The sequence below is a fragment of the Cyanistes caeruleus genome, chromosome 18 (assembly GCF_971803275.1).
Source record: "Cyanistes caeruleus chromosome 18, bCyaCae1.hap1.1, whole genome shotgun sequence".
NCBI classification, from domain to species: domain Eukaryota; kingdom Metazoa; phylum Chordata; class Aves; order Passeriformes; family Paridae; genus Cyanistes; species Cyanistes caeruleus.
This window is the reverse complement of record NC_141718.1, coordinates 11,031,372-11,053,682: the sequence shown is the minus strand read 5'-3', so window position 1 is coordinate 11,053,682 and position 22,311 is coordinate 11,031,372. Positions and strand designations below refer to the sequence as shown.

The following is a 22,311-nucleotide window of genomic DNA, read 5'->3' as shown; positions in this document are numbered from 1 at the left end:
AGTGTTCAGTAAGAATTAAACCAGGTTAAGACAATTCAACAGATGAGCACACATTAGTGCTGATGATGCACGATTCCAGCCTCTTTCGCAGCTTTCTGACAGTGTATATCTGCTAAAAGAGCTCCTTGGGGACACAGGGAACTGTTTAAAGTCAGTAGGTGGCTTTATGGTACATTATCTGCCCAGTCACCAAGTACAGCCATTTTGCAGTAATTTTAGGGATAGGGAGAATCTTTCTCAAGAAGATTTAGGATGGCACAGCCTCGTATCTCAGCCTACCCGCCCCCTGATATAGACCCCACCAAAGCTGCTCTGGCCTTTGGGAGGAGGGCCCTTCCTAAACTCAATGAGGAGTTGCAGTCTCCCGAGCTGCTGACGCAGCAGCGGGCGCTGATGGCTCTCTGCGACCTGGTCCATGATCCAGAAAAAGTCTACCAGGCAATCGCATTAGGTGAGTGATCTGTTCTCACTAGCTCTGACACAGAGGGGCAGGCTGAGGGGGGAACACCACGTTGCTTTCTTCCATTACTTTTTTCTTATAATATCTTTGATGACACAAGATGCCCAGGAAAAATTTCCTGTTTGTTTTACCTTACGTAAAGATTATTATAATAACATATACATGGCAGTTATTATAAGAGTTATCATCACTTTAGGGTTCATCAATGGCTCACTGTTTTATCAACCCAAAAAACCACAAACGTAGTGCAGAATTTTTATTTCTATAGAATCACAGAATTGTTAAGGTTGGGAAAGACCTCCAAGATAAGCCAGTTCCACTGTTAACTCTGTCCTGCCATGATCACCACTAAACCATGTCCCCAGACTTTATTCTGATTTTAGCTAATTCCTATCATAGGCTAATTTAAAAAAAACCCACTTAATTGGTTCAAAGTTATAACCCCATCACATCATCACTTGCTTGCCTGGAACTCAATGAGAAATTAGAAAAGGAAAGACTATAACCAAATTTATCATACTCATAAGGACTACATCTGGCCACTACTTATTTCAAAAGCCTGGAAGAATCCTGAGTTTTGATATCGGGGGGGAAAAAAGCCCCTAACCACAAGATTATTTTTGCAATTTTTAGCAATCTGTGATGTATCTACACAGATAGCTCATTAGGTAACAGAAAAAAATCCTTGTTTGCTACTGCTTTTTTCTCCACTTACTTATTTTGTATTTTTTTTACTCTCATAAAATAGACTAATCATGTTTAAAATTTATTTAGTTAGTGTTTGATGAACAGTTTGATTACCAATGCAATGTGAGATTGTTAGTTTGGGGTTGTTAGGTTTTTTGGCTTTGGTCAGTGCCATATGTGCATACACAATCATTAATGGTTCACCACACTTATTTCTGTTCAGAAAAGACAAGTGAGTGTCAACCCTGCAAAAACATGCTTTTCTAAAGACATCAGTAGCTCTACTGGCTTATTTTTAGAGTTATGTCACTTTATATTTGCAGGATTAGGATTTAACTTGATAAGGAGTCAGGAGCTTGTTTGTAGCATGACATTTTTGGCAGTAGGCCTTAACATTGGAAAGTTTCTTCCTTACTTGAGATATGACAATTAGAATTTCACTGTCAGGACAAGCTGAAAATTCTGAGGCACTTCAAATTGTGAGATAAATGATGAATATTGCTTGAACGATTGAATAATTTCAAATTAATGCTGGAGGTAAGAAATGTTAAAATGAACTCTGATGTCTCATAGGATTCTTGGATAGCCTGAAGACTTTGCTGGTGCATCAAGACCAAACTGTCCGGCAAAAAACAACAGAAGTTCTCTCTGTAATGGCTTTGCATAGTATTGGCAGGTAGGTGCAATTCCAAAGTGATGCTTCAGTGAGAAATAAAAACAGAGTTTTAAGTTTTTTCAGACAGATGCAAGATAAAGAAGAGCAGTTTAGATTAAATATCTCAAATATATACAAGTTTTATTATATTGTGTTAGATCTGTCCTCCATTGTTGTTTATAGGGAAGGGCTAATACGAAGTGGAGTCATTTCTGCCCTTGCTGGGCTCCTGGATGATCCAGTAGATATCTGTCGGAAGAACACCCATCAGATTTTTGACAGGCTGGCAAAATTACCTCAAGGTAGGAGTTTTTAAGCAGTTAAATGTTCAAGTAGACAACGCAGAGAAGAAATCAGGTAAATTCACCTATGGTCCAGATTTAATTTATTCAGTTTCCCTTGAAACTCGTATTTAAAAGCAGTATCTTGTCTATTTTTGCTTATCACACTTTTCCTTAGCTAACTTTCTTGGGTCTTATGCAAGTTAAGGCTACCTGCTGGAGATAGAGATTCTGTGGACTGCATGCTTGAATTGGTATTTCAGAATCTCACATTAAAATTTCACTTTGTCCCTTCTTTCATCACAGTGCATTAATCTCATAGGTGTTCTAATCTGAACATAAGTCTTAAACTTCTCTTCCAGTTGATCAAAATCATGATTTTAAAATTAAAATTTCAATAGAAATTATCAGTTAAAAAGCCATACTGTTTAAATTCATAGCAAAGTATATTGTCTGATAAATTGTTTCATTAATGATGCTTAAAAAGAATTAAATGAATATTTACAGCCTTGCTAACTGTACATGAATTCTAAGAAAATGTAAAGATGTATTTTTACATGTAAGCAATCCTTTTTAAAATCTTCAATAGTTCCATTCATATGAAGGGTATTAATATGTTGGGCCGAACTACTTTGTGAACAACTTTGTGAACAAGTCTGTAAAAGCAGCTCTGAGTAATTACTCTTGGAAAAGGTGGGTTTTTTGAGTCATGTATTTCATTTATTTAGATAAAAATATAATGTACCTATAAAAATATATACATGCCTGTATTTAAGGGCTGGAAGATAAATCCTGCAGCAGAATTGTGACAGTGTAGAACAGACTCACATACAGAGGGCTACTTAAAAGAGAAACGAAAAGATGCAAAACTTTTCTCTATGAGACAGTTTGGGGAAGTATAAGGGATAACCACAAATATTTTCCAATAAGTAGTAAGAGTCACAAGGCCTGACATAATTCATTTGACATATTACAGATACAGAAATAGTCTCTCCTTGGTAATTCATCCCTTTTCAGCTCGCCAAGAAACTGTCTGTCTTTCTCTTTGCATTCACTTCTACACCTCACATCCAGATAATGAGATAGGATGTACCTTGGATCATCTGGAGGAGGTCAGCAACTCCTGCAGCACTCCACAGCTCGATTTGTGCTGTTCTCTAGAGCTGAGGTAATTTGCAGGGCCAATAAAGCAATGTGTTCTGTGCTAGACAGAAAGGAACAGAAGCTGTACACGCCCTTGGCATGAAGTGTAGCTGTTTTAATGGGGAAGTGGTCAGTGACTCCAGCTAGCTCTATGCCAGGCCACCTGGTCTTTCTCCAAACAGGAGTAATTTAGGAAAATGTGGTTATTTTGAGTGAATCCACTTACAGAGTATTTTTGATTCCTAAATTTAAGGATGTGTCCCAGTATCTTCCAGGAACTATGGGATAGTTAAAAACCAAAATGTGAGAGAATGCATAAAGACTGGAAGAACACTGAGAAGTAACATTTCCAGAAAAAACAACAACTTAGTGAAAAGAATTAATGGGCAGAAGAAAGACAAAAATAGATATATGTGTTCAGTAGAGGATAGAAAAGGGAGAAGGGCCAGCAGGAGGAGAAAATTAAGAACATTGAAGAAATTAATAGCAAAACTTCCTCTGTAAAAACAATTAGTTGACATATATAATACTTGACAATGTTAGTGAAAAGGGTGTTATGCAATGATAAATGACCTCAGAAATAGCAACTGCAAAAATAGTTCTAGAAAAAAAAATCTTTCATTATGATACAGTTAACACTGGAAAGGTTTGATAATTCTTACCCATTGCCTATCCTGTCCTATATGGGTACCTAATCCTTTTAGGCAAAGATTGAGGTGGAATGGATGGGGCAATGGATTTTTAAGCTTGCCAGAACCTCTGTTTGGGAAGAGCCCAAGAGATAATATTTCTCCTACATTGCTGACTCTTAGTGCCTCCTCTCTTTCACCCTTGAAAAATCATAGCCAATTAAATGTGTGGATAAGGACTCTTTAAGGATACCTTTTTCCCTTCAAAACTTGTTTTGCTGTATAGAGTGCAAATGCTGAAAGGACAGATGGCATTCTTACTGCAGCAGATGGGACATCTCTTCTGTGAATGTCATTGTTGCCCAGGTGAAGTGAAATCCCAGCTGTATTAATGCAGCTCTTTCAGGTGGCAGTGCACTGCATCACTGATAAACCTGAGAACTGAGAAAATAGATGCAAATTGCATATCCAGGTGGGTGACTAAGAGTCAAGGGATTTAATTTCAGCACCTGTCTTCAACCAACAGGCTTTTTAGTTCTAACTTTGCTGTGCCTCAGTTTTCTTATACACTCAGAATTTTTTGTACAGAAAACTCTGTATAAAACATAGTTTATTTTAACATCTTGAAGAGAGAAGACAGAGAATTACTCAGAATACTAAAATCAAAAACATCATAGGAATTCAATTATTAGAGAATAGCAAGAAATTGCTGTTTAGATAATGTGATTATGTGACTTGATTATTTAAACATAATTATTTACTTCTTTGTTCCTCCCCATGCCTCTGATTTAAGTCAAGTAGGAGCACAGGTGGTGCTTCACTTTCTTTTCGCCTTTCCTAGATAGCTTTCACTCAATGAGGAATGGAACTGGCTGCTTTCCCTTAGAAATCCCCTTGGGCCATTGTTAAAATGTCCTAGGTTCTCCACTTCTAATATTTATGGTAGAAAGACCTTCTTAGTTGAATAAAGATTTGGTTTTTAATATAAAGTGTCTGTTACCCTCCTGATAATTGACTACACTTTTGGTTTTATTCAGCTTTCTTACCTCGAAGCTATGCTGTAATGAATGCTGGTGTTTTCTTGTCACTTCTTTCCCTAATCTATAATGGCCACAGTCTGATGAAAGAAAGAGGTGAAGGAGACACATCTAATAGATCACTCATTGGGAAAGGGAGCCCTGACTCACTTCCCACCTTTTCCACAATTCAACTGGCTAATAATTGGATATTACATGTAAAAAGCAAATTAGATTAGAAATACTGCACGATTTCCCAGGTAAATTATAGCAATTTAATAGTAAGCAAAGTTTAGAGGAACTTGTACTAGCAATTACTGTATACAGATTTTAGTAAACATGCCGAGCAGCCTGAGTGCAAATATCCCAAGTAGGCAGCAGTACTTCCTCACTACAAGTGAGACCTAAAAACTCTCTGTGTGCCTTGACAGACTTCTTATATCTTGGAGGCACAGCCTCATTTACTCTTTTGCCTCTACTCTTCAGGTGTAACAATTGGCAGGGAATGCTAAAAGGGACCCCATGTCTTCAGTACAGGGATAAAATATCTTGTGCAAAATTAGATTAGAAGAAAACTTTACAAGTATTTTCCAATTAACTGTCATGACACTACTTAATGAACACACTATAGACACGTTCAATATCATTTGAATGATTTATTTTTGAAGTGGACAATTTAAATGTTGATGTTATTAACCATTTTGTTTTAATTTTCTTAGAGCCCTTGGCTGAGATTTCTTGCACTAATTGTAGTACATAAGGGGAACAAAAGTAGAAGGTGATTTTCCAGTGTGCATGTGTGTCTGTGTCTCTGTGTACGTATGTGCTTTACAGTTATCAAACATATATTTACACACCAACTTTACACTGAAGTCTTTAAGAAGTCTTTTCTATGGCAGGGGAAAGAACCAACTGACCAAAGACTTAGGTCTATATAATCCATATGAGATTTTCCAGTACAGTCCCACAGAGCTTCTTATGCATTCAAACTTTTGCCGGAATGTTACTCCATCCAGTAGTGTTTCTTTATGAGATGAAACCTGGAGCTGAGGATTGCATCTCTTCAGTTTCCTTAACTTGACTAAACTGTAAATAATTTAAATTATTAAATTGAAATATAAAGACATTTAGTTATTGTTCATATCGCTCATCTTTAACCTTCTAATAACACATCACATTTTAAAAATAATTTAAAAAAACAACAAAAAAAGACTTTGGAGGCTATATACTACACAATCTCCATGGCTCCTGCTTCTTGGGAAATCTGTTACAATATTACGATACCCAGAAGGTATTTGGAGCAGTGGAACAGAATTGTCCGTTGGCAACTTTCACATTCAGCAATCCAGACACTACAACAATAATTTTAAAAATTGCTTTGTGATTTTTTTTAATCTGTATTAAAAAAGGAACACTAACCTACTTCTTAAATATAATTTGGTTTTTCATGAAACACCACAAGATTTGGCAAAAAAAGATGTAAAAGAAGACTGTTTGGATGTATAAAACTCCTTATCAGTAGAAGAAACACCGACCTTAATTTGGCCTATTCAAAGATTCATTTCATGTAATTTTGCTGCATATTTGAAGCCATAAAGAGCAGAAAGAGCTGCTAGTCAGTTTGGAAATCACAAAACAGTTGCGCACCAACAATTCCTTTAATAGGCAAGGTGTCCATGAGAAACAGTAAAGTAAAGCAGAGGTGTGTACATAGTATATGCTTAGAGTCATGTGCATGTGCATACATGATGGATGTGTACATACTCTTGACTGTGGATACCAATATTGTGGGTGCATACCCACTCTACAAATTTAAGTAGTATTTTGCTTAAACTCTCTCATTCAGTAGCTTCTGCTTTGAACTACCTTTTCTCCCCAACACAAGCATTTTGCTCCACACCCTGCAAACAAGTTCATCTGTCACTCACCAGATTTATATTTTTATGTCAATAAAATTTTAGGACAACTGGATGAAGAGTAATTTCTTACACAGAACATGATAACACTCCCACTATAGGAAATGGAATGAAACAAATGGAATAAAAGTGCAGTGACTGTGGTGAAACATCTCCACAGAGTTAGGCCTCAATCTCTATTTTGTTTTTGTTTGGGGGTTTTTGAGTTTTTGGTTGGGGTTTTTTTTTTCACTGGGGGTGTTTGGTTTTCTTGGAGAGGAGGCTCTCACTCTCCAGAACATATATTTGGGGGAAATGATGTAGCAGGTTAAGGGGGCATAAGAGGAACTGTGTTCATATATCAGATTTCCCCTTTTCTTTCCTTGGGCTATTAAGCATTGCCCAATTTTTTTCCACTAGAAGTGGAAGAGGTTAGCCCCTTTTTTATCACTCCAGGAAAACAGATTAAACCCAAGGATTCTTAGCAGAGGCCAATGTATTTGAGATTGTTCTGAATGATGACATCTGTCACTGCATCAAACACAAATTGTATGTTACTGGTATCAGTGGCACAGGTGAAGTGTGAGTAGATCTCCTTGGTCTCCTTGTTGCGATTCAAGTCCTCAAACTGGCGTTGGATGTAGACTGCTGCCTCCTCATAAGTGTTTTGGCCTTTGTATTCAGGAAAGCAGACTGTTAAGGGGATGCGTCGGATTTTTTCTGCCAGCAGATCTTTCTTATTCAAAAAAAGGATGAGGGAAGTGTTGATAAACCAGTTGTTGTTGCAGATGGAATCAAACAGACGCAAACTTTCTGCCATTCGACTCTGCAGGAGAGGAAACAACAGCATCAGCAATAGTGTTTCAGCAGAGCTGTGGAAAGCTCACAGCTCTGTCTGCTGCCCTGAGCAGGTAAACTCAATTTATGAACAACTAAGCATGATCACCACAGTTATGTTTGGCAATTAAAATCCAATGCTGCTATGGACTGAAAGAAGAGAGATCCATTAAAAATCAGCAGCTGTCTTAAATGTTCCTGAGGTATTGCTGCTACTGTGATGCTTACACTGATGCAGCTGGAGCTATCCATGGTACCAGGCTCTTGGGAGGCTGTGTTTATTGCTTGGTTTACACCTGTAAATATGTGTAAATAGATGTAATGTTTTGAATAGAAAATATTACAGTTTATTAAAATTAATATCACTCAAGTATTGTCAAAAGTAGATACAGAAAATGTCTTAATCACGCACTTTTGGCAAGGTCAATGTTTTTCCAGCATGTTAAGGTTTCAGAAAATGTTATGCATACATCATGAGTCATGGGAGTGATCCAGGGTAAGTGAAGGGCAGGGATTTGGGATATCAAAAACCAAGGGTATATTTGATTTACAAGGTTATGTGCAAATGTGTATGTGTTCCATTTGTCTGGCTTGTGTTTGGAGGGGATGAAAATGATCAGAGTCTGGGAATTTTTGTTGTTTAACTGTGAAGTATTCTGGCCAGTTCTCCAGTTTGGCAGGAACAAACAGTGGAGGCGAGAGGATGACTTTGGCTTTTAAAAGAAATAAAGTATTTTGGGCCCAGTTCTCCTGAAATTTATATCAGTTGCACGTAGTGCATCTCCCTTGACTTCACTAGAGTCACCTGGTGAGAGCATGCACTGTTTATTACACAAAAATTCATATGAAAATATAATTTATTTAAAATTTACTTTCTATTTTGTTTTATTTGGAAACAAAATTCATTGTATTGTTATTATTTCAAAGGAAATCTACAACTGTTTTGATTATTATTGTTACACTAAAGTTGTATACTGAAAAAATTGCCCCTTAAGAAGGCATAGTTGCTGAAATAGGAGCAGACTGGTTTACATAAACTTTCCAAATTACCTCTTACACTTTCCTCACTTTGTGTTGTTACTCCTTTTCATTTGCTAAGGATTGACTTGGTCAGAATTGCATCCTGTGTTCTCTGAGTTCCATGAAGGCACTGATTTAGTTGTGTTTACAGTGACACCCGAGGCTGGTGGCAGTTCCTGGTCATTTCCAAAGCCCTGGGAGTGCCGGGAGGGCTGGCACTGCCTCGGCAGCCAGGGGCAGAGCTGACTCACCAGCCTCTTGAGGCACACTGAAACACAAGCTCAGTCAGACTTGATTGAACAGAACCAAATCAGGTTCTGATTTGGGGGCTGTTTGTTTGCTTCTTCAGTTGTGAGGTGGGGTCTTCTGACACTCCAGCCTACTTTATATATGGACAGATTTATAGGTATAAAAACATAACTTCAAAAATACATTTGAGCGTTTCTTTTCACTAGTGCAAATACTGACACAACAGATAATCCTCTAAAACATCATAGACCTGTTTTCAAATACTCAGGATTTCCTTTCCTGATTTTGTAGCTGATAATAACCAAGCAAGAAATTTTTATCTCAGTCAAAATGCTTTTGCTACTAATAGTCTGGAAAAAAAAAATCTTTTAGAGCTAATACAGGTTTTTGGCCAACTCTCAGAACAATCATACCAACAGGATATTGCATTTTAAGAGGTTTGTGTTCATTACTGTATTTTGTAGTGAATCATAACACTGTCCCTTTACTACCTAATCCGCCATTGGAATCTGTAATCCAAGGACAAAAGCAGAGAGTTAAAACTCTTCCGTAAATTGGTAGATGTTACAAACATCGTACAAGAGGAAAGACAGTTTTAAATTATTGTAAATTATTGTAAACTTGGTGATCTATTGTGTGATGTAAAGAAAATACTAGTAAATTGTTGATCTTGACACCTAAGAAATTTCTTCTTGAATGGAATATTGTAATACTGGCTCAATATCTGAAAGTCACAATATCCTTAACTAAACTGAATACGATTTTTTTTAGTTAAAAGCAAGTAAGTCAACCAAGAATCATTTCCAACAAAGATGCAGGTGATGTTATGCCAGTTGCATGTTATAAATGTGTGATATACCTTGGGAAATGAATCCCCCAAATCCAGGTCATGATTTTAATAGCCGAAGAAGGAAAAAGTATCAGAAAGGAAAACCCAAGTCTTCAAATCTTACAGTCATACAGTGGTTTGGGCTGGAAGGGACTTTAAATACCACCTAGTTCCAAATCTCCTGCCATGGCCATGGACACCTTCCACTCTCACCCAGCCTGGCCTTGAGCACTGCCAGGGATGGGGCTTCCAAAGATTCTCTGGGCAACCTGTACCAGTGCCTCACCACTCTCACAGGGAAGAGTTTTTTATTAATCTGATTCTACTGTCCTTCAGTTTGAAGCTATTCTCCCTTGCAGGCTCTTTTATTTAATCTCTGTCCATCCTTCTTGTAGGTTCCTTTCATGTACTGGAAAGCCACAATGAGGTCACCCTTAAACTTCGTCTTCTCCAGGCTGAACAATCCAGATTTTCTCAGCCTTTCCTTATAGGAGAGCTGCTCCATCCCGCTGATGGCCCTCCTCAGGGCTTGCTCCAGCAGCTCTATGTTCTTCCTGTGCTGGGACCCCAGGGCTGGAGCAGCCCTGCAGGTGGGAGTCTCACCTGAGTGGGGCAGAGGGATAGAATCCCGCCCTCCCCTGCTGCTCATGCTGGGGACTCAGCCCAGCACAGGGAGGTTTCTGGGTCCCAGCACACACAGACAGGGCAGGGCCAGCCCTCACCCACCAGCATCCCTGAGTCCTTCCCAGTACTGCTCCGTCTCCCCATCCCGCATGATTTCTTGCCATATCTTAAGAACTGATATATCCACAGTTAGTCAAGGCTGACACTAAAAATACCTGGTATATCCACTGATATACTGCCAGCATAACAGGCTCATTTCTGCTCTTGGCAATATTGTAAAACTCCTTTACGTATCATAGGGAAAGTGAACTTGAGAGGGCTATGGCTTATTATAATAAAAATAGCATAAATTATTGCATGGCTCCCAAAGGTGTAATAAAACATAGTAAAATAATGATAGGCATTCTTTTCCGCAGTGTCTTTTCCAGTTCTGGAATCCTGAAGGGAACATATAGCCAGGTGGTCAGAAAAAATGTGCTGCTGTAATTTTATAATTATACACAGGCTGGAATATAAGCAAGATAATGCCAATGCCTTACCCAGATGGCCTTGGTGGGGGCTAATTGCAAATTCTTCTCTGAGCGTAAGAACAAGGAATTGGTTGCTTAAGGGAAAGAACATGCTAAGGAACAGATGGCTGCTTCTATGCTTCCAATACTTTGCTGAAGCACAAACATCCCTGGTCATCCTCTGGAACAGTAGAGGTGTACTTAGTAGGAAAGAGTTCTGAACAAGTAAGCATTTTCAAAAGGGAAGACTCAGTTATCAGGATAGCAAGTAATTAATAGAACAGAGTTGGTAAATGGAGCCAAATTGTAATGTATCTCCTTACAGCTTTCACATTAAAGCTTTCTAGTCACAGCTGGGAAAGCTTTGAAATTTAAAATGAAAAATAATGAAGAGAGAAACTATCACAAATAAGGGAATTAACTGTCATTTGTATTAAAAGCTTAAGAACTTCATCTTCCAGTCATTATATCTCTTTCATCATCATCATAATTTTAAAACTGGTAGGCACTTGGAGATTTGAGAACCTTAACTAAACCAAGTAAAATTTATCTTATGTAAGCCAAAAACAATAATGAATAAACTTTGTGCAGGAATAGTAATATTTGCTTTCCAGAAAAGTTAGAAAATCTTTAAATGTCATTTAATCTTGGAATAACCAATGGAAGCTGTTGCCATTTTCCTGTAGAGACTTTCCTTGCAATAGTGGCTGACATTTAGCATATGCTTGTAGCTATGAGCTATTTCACAAAATGGCATGAAACTCTCTTCAAGTATCTTCTTCAGAGATCTAGGACTCAAGATCTTCTGAAGAAAGCAGATAAAGCTAAAGTATTTGAAGAAGGAGTAGTGGGGTAAAAAAGAATTAGTTGGATGTTTTTCCTTAAGGTTAATAGACCGAAAAAAATGGAATCCATTCTGAAATAAGGCCAGTCTACAAAATAAATGAAGGAGATACTACCCAGGACACTCATAGTCAAAGCAGTTCAGAAATTCAAACTATGCTTGAGTAAAGGCAGAGGGAAAACAGAAGAATTTCACAAACAAAAATACAGAAAGCAATTATTGCTTGGGTAAATACAAAGAGATACTCTTTTCTTGTAAGAAAGACTACAATGAGTGCTAGTTGAAATGTCCTTCCTGTGTAGCAGTCAGGCAGTCCTGATTGAGTGCTGGATAAGAGAGGGATACAAAACTATTGTATGATTCATCTTTTGTTCAAAGCAAGAATGTATTCTTGCCTGTACTCAGGTGGCTGCTGGACTAAATGGGAAAAATTATAATAATGAGTTTTTAACACCTTCTTTCATCTAAAAATCAAAAAGAAGAAACTATCTGTTGGAGAGGAGTAAATAGACTTAATACCTCTCAAAGAAATTAAGAACCCCACTAAGGTAGAATTAAATTGGGATAAGACACATTACCTGGGTTGTCCTGTATATACCTGTTTCTAGCCTTGGCATCTCCCAGAAGGAATGGGTAAGCAATAGGGATTTGACTAGACAAAATTGTTTTGGGTTCCACACCTTTTCTTCCCAATCCTAGGAGCCCAAAGTTTTCCTGGAAAATGTTGGAATTCTAAACTGTTAAAATTAGAAGAGGTGACATAAAAGAGTAAATCCCACTATGAATTCACTAAGTGTTCTTAAGTCACTTATCAGCTTAACTTATTCTGCCAGCAGATGAACTCATTATCCCATCACCCAAACAATTCGTTACATTGGTCTAAAACCACTGCAGGAAATCTTGACCAGTCCCATTGTAAACAGAGAGGAGCTTGGGATAATTAGAAGCAGCTCTGTCAATAAAGTACTTCTCATACAGATCCATACATGCATATGCCATATGTTTATGTCCTTCCTACCAAAATGCCTTTCAATGTCCTGCATATATGAGGACTGCAAAGTGTAGAAAGGTAAAAATCTATCATAACATGTTAGTTTATGCCACCACAATGAAGGGAAATTGAAAAGGATGGTAAAAGGTTCTACATTGTAGGAATATTGAATCTCTGCTATGAAATGAGCTTATAGAAGGCTGAGAAACATATGTATTATGAAGTGGAGCCCTGAAGAAATCTTGTGGGATTTTGATAGTAAGGAGATACCTATTTATATGGTGAGGGCAAAAAAATTTATTAAGCATGAAACAAATTTGCTTTGAGTTTTTTTAAAATCAGATTCATTCTCAAATCAACAGGAAATAATATATTAGCAAACAAAATTTCTAAGCTACCAGATTAATTATTTTTTATTTTAAAGATAATGTCCTGTAATTGTTCATACTTACAGCTTGTACATGCAAATGTAGAACTGGTAGAGGAGGCAGTAGTCAGTATCTGATACCTCTTTTTCAGAGAAGCAAGGGAAAATAAACCTTATAAAGTGGTATTGCAGTGTATCTCCCATGATGGTTTCCTGTTGAATATTGCTAGAACTCTGCAGATGATAACTGAATCTGGCAGTGTGAATGAGAATTACAAGAGGACCTTTAGGCTTGGCTGTTGTATAGGATGACAGTGAACAACATTATGAATATTTTATCATGTATGTTCTCTGTGAACTGATAAAACCCTGCAGTGCTACTATGGCTTACTGTGGACTAAACCAGACAAAGCAGATTTAATTTGGAGCATTACTTTAAGAGAGTCTTGAACATTTGTCTTTGAAAATTGATCCCTGAAACTTTTCAGGCCTACAGTGAAACAGCCACATTTTAGGAGTGCATGCTCAGTTAAACATTGATATGTAATTGTTACATATGTGTAATACATGTGCCAGTGGCAGACTAGGGTAAAGCAATCTTTAATACTATCTATCCAAACTCTTTTATATTCCTAGATCAGGAACAATGCAGATTTGCTAATCCTACTAAGTACAGTCTGACACCAAGCTATGGCTGTAGTAAAAGAAGCTGAGCTGCAAAAGAAGTTTGATTAAATTTCCTGACTGGAGGATTGGATTTTGAGCTGGGGATTTCCAGGCAAAGGACAGGACAACAGGTGCTTCTGCTAGGACCTATAAATTAAAGGGAATTTAAAGAAAGGATATATAGAAAACTCTTAGAAGGACAGTAGGAAAGGTTACTGAGTTCAAGGATTAGAAAGGGTGGGACAGTCGTCATTCCATAGAAATGCTATAACATCCAGATAAAGGCTACTCCTGTATGTCTGGCCAGGGTGTTAAAGGCTGTTCCACAAACAAGAAAAGGGACAAAATAGAAAAAGATAAATACTCATAGACTGATTTATTGCTTGTGACTAGCTATACATATATTTTAAGTTAGCTGAAGTACAGGAAGATTATATTTAGAAGTCACAAAATGGGCATGTGGTAGGTGTTATATTTATTGCTACCCATAAGAGAATTACAAGTCCAGAGGAAAGTTCTAGAAAAAGGTATGTTCAAGAGAATAGAAATACGTGGCAGTCAGTATTGGTCCTGTGCCTGACAGAACAGTGGACATTTCTGGGAAGCAGTAATAGGGATGGATTGGCAAAAGTAATGCTGCTGCAGCTGACAGAAGGAACTTCATGTCCCAGTGGGCCAGCATATAAAAACCTACACATTTCCCAGCCTGTCCAGGCAGGGCAGTGCTGCCAGGCCTGCAGTAAAAGTACCCAAGAGAATCATGAAATGGGCAGGTAGCTTGGTTTCTCTCCCTAAGGGAGGGCTTGCTGTGTTTCAGTTGCTCAGCAAACAACTGTTAGCACTCTGCTTTTACTGCCTCAAAGTCAGCAAAGTGTCATGCTACAGAAGCTTCTGGCTACTGCCTTATGAGTGCATGTGCTCTGCTTCTCTCTGAATCGTTTTGGGGCACAAGTAGTACTAAGAGGACAAACATCCCATAAAGGGAATATAAAAATAAATCTCCAGGGTCTTTCAGAGTGCCAGAAAATTAAGATTTCCTGAATACAAATTTGGAGGATTGAGTTTTTTAAGCATTGTACGGTATCCCATGAAAACTACATATTTCTGGAGGTTAGCAAAAATCTAGCTTAAAAACATTTTCTTGATAAAAGCATATTCATTTAAGATGTCACAGTTCTTGAAAATACATTCAAAGTATCATTAACATCCATATTTCAGTTGTAAATACCTGGATGTTTTATCCTTAGATTGAGCTTTTCATATGGTAATAGAGTCCAGCCCAAGGGCAAAAGGAACATTTCAAGTACATATTCCACATAGCTGAAATACTGCATAGTTTTACACACCAAGTGCTCCAGGACTTTAGCTGTCCTTGTTTGAGACCCTTGAACTTACTGTCAGCCCTCTGTGTCTAGAAATATATAGAATCACAGAATGGTTTAAGTTGAAAGGGACCTTTAGGATCATCTAGTTCCAAATCCTGGCATGGCAGGGACACGTTCTGCTGGTTGCTCAGAGTCCTGTCCAGCCTGGCCTTGGGACACTTCAGGAATGGAGCATCCACAGCTTCTCTGGGCAACCTGTGCCAGGCCCTTACCACCTTCATAGTTAATAATTCCTTCCTAATTTCCAGTCTCCATCAACCCAGAAGATGTAATTCAACTCTGCATTGACCTTCAAGGAGAGGCTGAGGGAACTGGGCTTGTTTGGGCTGGCAAAGAGGAGGCCAAAGGGTAACAGCCTACGATTACTTGAAGTAATGGTGACACTGAACTCTTCCCAGCAGTATTAGAGGAAAGAATAAGCAGCAATGAACATAAATTGGAGTTTGGGAGGTTCAGATTAGATGTTAGGTTTTCTCTAGAAGACTAGCACAGCTCTGCAACAATTTGCTGAGTTTTGTGAAATCTACATCCATAGAGGATTTTCATGCAACTAACTGATAAAGCCATAGCTGGCCTGATTTACTGCTGGCAATAGTCCAGACCTTTAGAAATCACATCCAGCCTATATTTCTGTAATTCCATGCAATGTAAAAACATACTTAGAGTTGAATGCGTAAATAAGAAGTCAATTTTACACACAGAGTTCTGAGCAGGTCTCAAACATTGCCTCCCAAGCAGATGAATTCAAGCACAGGGGCTATCCTTTGATGGAAAGGGTCACTATCCTGTTATTGAGGCAGGATGAAAAGGAAATAGTTAACAAATGGAGTTGTGGCCTTTGTGCAATACCTAAAGTTTACTGTTTTCTGTTCTTTGATGCTCTCTGGTCTGGAATAGCCCTTAAGCTATTGAAATAGTGTAGAAATCTGCAAAAAGACTACCCAGGAATACACAAGTGAAAACAGAAATGTTTATTCACTGTCTCAGCCTACTGACTAACCTACCTTTTGTATAGTTTGTTCGTAACTCAAGCTTTGGCTGATACTGTATGTGCAAAGAAAAAATGTTTTTCATTGCACCTTCTTTGAAAACAGGCATTTTTCTAATACATTGCAAGGTGGGGAAGGGTATTAAAAGGGTGACTATTGCTTTCGGAAAATTGTCTTAATTGAAGTAAAACAATATATTGGATACATAAGAGGAAATTAATTTTTTTTTTCATGAAAGGACTCCAGTACTTTTTTCCATTAGCATGCCACTAGAACAGACCAGCGAGTTCAGTAATTTTGTGTAACGCAATAATGGCAGGAGGACAGATTGCAAAATCCTGTGCCTGTAAATGCCCTTCCTCTGGAGAAAATACCCATATGATATAAAGGAAAGAGGGCTTATCAAATAAGTAGGTTTTCACTTCAACACACTCAAGCCCAGCTTTCAAACAAGACTCTCTGGATCTTTATGAAAGATGTAAGATGTGGAATCATTTGCAGCAGTAGCATCAGAAAACAGAGAAAACCAGCAAGATTTATCATAAGCATGGAATGACTATCATATGAAATTAAATAAACTAGTTCTTTTCAATCTGGAAAAAGAGATAGCTGAGAGAGAACACGGCAGATCTCATAAAACTGTGAATGGTCTGGAAATGTTGAATAGCAAATGATTTTTCACCATTTCTTACAATGCAAGAAGTAAGAAACATCAAATTCATTTTTCTGACAGCAGACAAGTATTCCTTCCATACAGTGCATAATTAAATGTAAAACTCTGTCATGAGATGTTAGAGACTCATAATGATAATAGTAAAAGTCAGAAAAGTGTAATTGGGTTCAAGAAGCAATTAGATTAAAAGGGCACTTAAACAGAAAGATTCTGATGCAATCTGCTGTTCATTTACCTGGCAGGGTAAATTGCAGGAAATATCAGTGTATGCTTGATCTGCTCCCATATTTTTCCTAAATGTCCATTGTTGCCCACAGTCAGACACAGCCTGCTGTAGGTACTGGCTGTGACCTGGTACAGCTGGTCTGTGTGTTTTGGCTGTCAGAACAGCTCATCCTTGGGGAGAAATCACTTGTTTATTTCCCTGTTGGTGAAAACCTCCTTTATGTAACCCAAGTGAAATTGCTTCAGTTCCCAGGCAATTTTGCCTTTCCTGCTAGTCTTGCCCAGTTTAGAAAAAGTTTGTTTCACACACTTCACCATCATTTGAAGCAGTGAGTGTTTCTCATTGAAAGGTAGGCAAAGGCTCTTGGCACTAGAAATAGTGACCTCTAGTAATTTGCATTGTCCAATGCTGAAGTATTTGAATGACAGGAAGACAGACAGACAAAAAAAGAAAGAAAGATATAGAGACTGGTCCACATTGATGCTGAACCAGTTTTCACCAGAAAAAGTTGGCCAATTATTTCATTCTTCAGTAGTATCTGAACAATAAAAGCAGCCTATTATACACCAAAAAAGGTAAATGGCCCTTTATACTGAGAAATTCACTGCAGGGGAAAAAAAAGTCCCATGAACCCTATTTCTCAGACTGTAGGACATCTGGAGAGGGATGCATTTTGCCCTCACAGCTTTGGCAGCTGAAATTCTTGCAGGAGCACTGAATTCCTGTTTTATTGCACCTTTGAAGATATTTTAGGTAGGATGCTCACAGAGTTTAGCGCAGCAAGATCTCTTGTGGGAGCAACAGCTGCATCCCCTTTGTAGCCTGTCCACATTGCAAGATTAAGGCAGCAGGAGCAAGTGGTTAGTTTTAACAACCTTGCCTGTAATTCTAACAAAGTTCTTCCCTTCCTTGGGGTTCTGAGGTTGCCTCCCACTAACCTGGAAGAAACAAAGGCTGAGGGGCACAAAGGTCAGTGTCAGAGTCAAAAATGAAAAGGCAAGAGGAAGAAAGCTGAAGGGAAACTGCAAGGCAGCCTCAAAGCAGAGGGTCTAAATCTGGGTCTGATCTTGGCCTTTCTTGCACAAGCTGAGAAAAGTATTAAGAGTGCAAAACCAGCATGTTTAGCATCATGAAGAATCTTGTCTTCACTTTCAATAAATTCTTCTGGTTTTAAGCATCATTACTGGGATTCAGATTAAATGAGTTTCAGGAGAGAATTTCTACATAGTTATTTTAGAGCAATTGGAGAAGAGTTAAAGAAATGGTGATGTGTGATGAAAAAAAATGCTTCTCTCATATTTGAGATGGAAATTCTAATCGGTTAGGCTACAGACAAAGAAGTAAAAATAATTTTGTTCGATCAAGACTGTATTTAAGAACGAACAACTCGACATTGTGGTCTCAGGTTACAGGAACACATTTTCTCTTCACTGAACTCTGTCTCATTCAACTTGTAAGATGGACAATGTCCTGTGCTAGTCAATATTTTTCTTTAGAGTCACAACTCAATTTATAGATTTGTGCTTTCCTATAGACTTGCTATTTATGAACTGCTCAAAAACCAGAATTACTGGTTTCTTCTCAAGCTTATAATTATTGTATCTGAATATTTCATTGACTACATTTGTTTCCACAGCATGTTGTCAGATCAAGAGGTGCTGTTAAAAGGAACTTATAAATAGGGAATGAAACAATCTATACAAAGAGAAATTATAGTTAGAAGGAACCCAGTAATTCTAGGCACCAAATCTAATTTTCGAGAACAGAAGTTTTCAGCACATATATTAATTTATTTAACAAAGTTTAATAGGTTTTTCAAGCTGTCAGTAATATCTGGTGTAGCTCTGAATAATCAGACTTACCACAAATCAAATCACAGAATCTCAAATTAGGTTCCTTTGAGAAAAGTAAGGAGGAATGTGGGATTACCTAAGAAAATTGTCATGTAATAAACACATTTGGAACTAAAAAGGAACGTGAACCTATGCCAGGTTCTAGTACGTTTTTTCAGTAGTGTTCTATTGCTTTAGCCATATTAATTTTCTGTTTTCCTGTAACCCTATGTTCCATTCATTTCACATTTTCCTCTCTCTGCTAGAGGTGATGGCAGTGTTCCTGCAGTTGACAGTCTTATTTATCACATGAGCCCCCTTTAATCATAGAAAAATCATTGCATTCATTAAAAGAGGCATAAAATCTATGGGAAAAAAATCATCAATATGAAGTCAGAATCAAAATACACGCAAACAAGACAGTCAAAATAAGGTTACAACAACGTTCTCCCATTTGTTAACTCTTGATTATTTGATTGCACCAGAGCACTTAAACTTCTCTCCACCTCATCCTCAACCCACAAAATGCTTCACAATCCAAACTTACTCCCAACCTCCTCACTCTTCCAGTGCTGTTTCCTCCTCTGACTTGTACATTCCAGATGAGAAACTGTGCTTATATAATTTTGTACCATTAGAGGCTGATCAGGTCTCCACAATAATGGTTTGTACCATTCATGTTAGCACAGAAATTTGCACAGTTTAAAATTATTCAAACTTGCAAAGGAATTAGGAAAAAAACCCTGCACCTCTAAGACCATGTCTGTGCTGTCTGAAATATTAAGATGTTGTTAAAATAATGAAATTCTTAATTGTTCTTCTTTTTAAATAATGGTTGAAATTTTTTTTTCCCTGCAAATGAATATTTTTTTAATCACCATACATTTTACCATTTGCAGAAAGGTAGGTTTATTGTCTTCCAGCTTCCTCATGACTAGTTTGGTAGAGTAAGAGTCGTTTTGGTGTATTTAAGTGTGTCTCTAGGTATCAAGCATCTGATAAAGAACCTTGGCTCTGTCTACTTCCGAATGGATCCTCCTCTATCATTCAAAATTCCTTCTCTCCTACACTGGGGAAAAGCTCTTGTGGTACATTACACTGATCCTGGAATTTGCAGTGCTAGAAGATAGGGCTGTGCCTTTTGTATATCCATCACCAAATTGTATTATTGATTATGTGTGTGAATTTCAGTGAGACTAGGTTGGTTTTCCTTAAACTGTGGGATTCCATGCATCTAACTACATCACATTATTTATTTTAACTTGCCATTTAATAATTCCAGCTGAAATTGATAACTGAAATCAAGAGGGATGTCAGATGTGCTGAGACTAAGTGAGGTACACAAGGAAGTGTCTCATGGGACTCTCCTGCTCTCAGGAGACAATACAAACAGCATTATTGGCTTATTTCACAAACATTACCATGTCACTTCAGCTGGCTCTTGTGGGATCACTGGGGGAATCACAGGAAGTGCTGGTGGAGTAATGACAAGTTGGATAACAGAACAGAGTAACAGGGAAGGAAACAAAAAAACAGCTGTTTGAACATTTGATCTTTTCTGTTATTACAGAACTACAAGTCATTCTAACTTTTTTCTTTTTAAATGTTTGCTCCATGTGAGTAACAATGCAGTAGCCTTGGCAGCCTGCCTGATGTCTTTTGCAACAAATCAACTTCAAATGTTGTCTCTGTAACATAACTTCTGTCTGCTTGGAGGACTCTTAATTAATGGATCTAGGATTGAATCAAGAAAGGGACATTCTGAGAATTACTTATACCAGAGGAAACAAGGAGGAAAACTAACCAAGTTATCAGCTTTTGCAAGTTGGAAGGGACTTCATTTATTTGCAAGGCTGCTTATCACTTGTCCATTTTTCAGATTTCTTAAGGAAGTGTAGATTTATCTTCTACTAAATCCATTAAAAGGGAAAAGGCTTTTCGGTTGTGACTGCTTTCCTATTTTCAGCTTAGTGTTTAAATATTAGGTCAGAAATACTGTAATTAATTTTGTACCCAGTTAGAACAGAAAATAATTTTGGCCCAGTGACTCCTGAACCTGTCCTAAGCACAGAGAGTGAACCCGAGATGCCTTCTCCTCCAACTTCTGTTTTCCACTGCATTCATTTCAAGTCCCTCTTCGGGTTTCCATGGAAATAGCAGAGAAGTGTGCTTATATTCTTGGCATTAAAATATTCATAAATAGGGATAAAGAGATGGTTTAAATGACAGATGCTGTATTGCTGAAGCAGGCAGTCAAATTCAGGCTTCTTGTCTGTAAATGATCATGTGTGTAAGCGAATGCATTGTGGGGAGAACAGGCCCAGAATAAATTCCTCACAGTGGTAGGAGAAGGGATAGGCAGGACAAACCTGACCTGCAGAGAAGGCAGGAATGAAATGCAACATTTCCCTGAACAATGCAAAATAAATTGCTGCTAAGATTTTGCTGTTAGAAGTTGAACCCTTTCTCAAGGGAAGATGATTTAAACTTTGAGAATTACTTTTATTAACTGAAAAAAATATTGCACAACTCCAAACTATTTAATTAAATTTTAAAATCTTACCTGTATAAAGCTTCTAATTCCTTTCAGTTATTGCAAATAGAGTATTTGATACAAAATTAAAATTCAACCCTTTCAAAAAGGCTCTCTTACATTTGAACTCTTGAGTACGTTTAATGCTCTAAAATAACTATAAAACCTCAACATTGTTCTAATCTTAGAAAATCTAACTGGAAGCAGGAAATACACTGACTTATCTATATTTTTATTCATGAATCTTACTCAGACTAATTATTTTGGTTGTTTACTCATTATAGAGAGTTGAATCTTGAGCACTACTATAATTATTCTAGTAGTATAAATAAGCATTTATAGTCCAGGAAAAGTGTTTCTCTGATTCAAAATATGATCTCTAGTCCTTAAAAGGCCATTATATGGGCAGATCCCACTGCAGTACTTTAACCCTCAAGGAGAATGGAGTACAGTATCTAATATAAAGGCAATTTCTGAAAATCTATGAAAAACAATTAGTAGAGGTATCATTTAAAAGTTTGCTGTTAGAACATTTACTGCATAGAAACTTGATGTGGTTTTCATTTTCCAAGAACAAAGTATTTTTAAAATATACGTTTATGAAAATAAACACTACAATATGTCAAAATACTGTCCCTTCTAATAGTGGAAGTCAAAAATGTTGTATTGAATTGTTTGCATGAAGTTACTGTCAAAAAAATTTGCAAATCATAAGGCATATGACCAGTGCATACTAATGAAGATCTATCCAAATGTTTATTAGTCTTTATCTATAAAATCAGCCTGACTTCTGGCATGTTTATTGTTAAATCCTTTTTTTGAAAGACATTCAAGCAAGGATAATATGCCAGCCTGCTAAACCAATTATCCAAGCTCTGCATGCAACAAGTACTCTGGGACATTTTTATGCTAAAAAAGTATTTTAAAAAGCATCTCATTCAAAAAAATCTCTTTTTTATAAGCCATACACA

The 22,311-nt window shown here is 37.5% G+C and overlaps 2 protein-coding genes across 4 annotated transcripts in view; one reads left to right on the top strand and one right to left on the bottom strand.

Annotated features, from left to right (window-relative positions):
• Positions 1-22,311, top strand: part of RSPH14 (radial spoke head 14 homolog) — a 75,696-nt gene that overhangs the window by 697 nt on the left and 52,688 nt on the right. For both annotated transcript variants that reach the window (XR_015277702.1, XM_023937673.2), the window contains exons 2-4: positions 3-451; positions 1,721-1,823; positions 1,986-2,104. Coding sequence is in view for 1 of the 2 variants with exons in the window: in XM_023937673.2 (XP_023793441.2) it covers positions 253-451; positions 1,721-1,823; positions 1,986-2,104 (421 nt within the window). In the remaining variant the exon portion in view is untranslated. The remainder of the gene's footprint in view (positions 1-2; positions 452-1,720; positions 1,824-1,985; positions 2,105-22,311) is intronic.
• Positions 5,513-22,311, bottom strand: part of GNAZ (G protein subunit alpha z) — a 49,642-nt gene continuing 32,843 nt past the window's right edge. For both annotated transcript variants that reach the window (XM_023937671.2, XM_023937672.2), the window contains one exon: positions 5,513-7,592. In XM_023937671.2, coding sequence (XP_023793439.1) covers positions 7,248-7,592 — 345 coding nt within the window. In that variant the 3' untranslated portion in view covers positions 5,513-7,247. The remainder of the gene's footprint in view (positions 7,593-22,311) is intronic.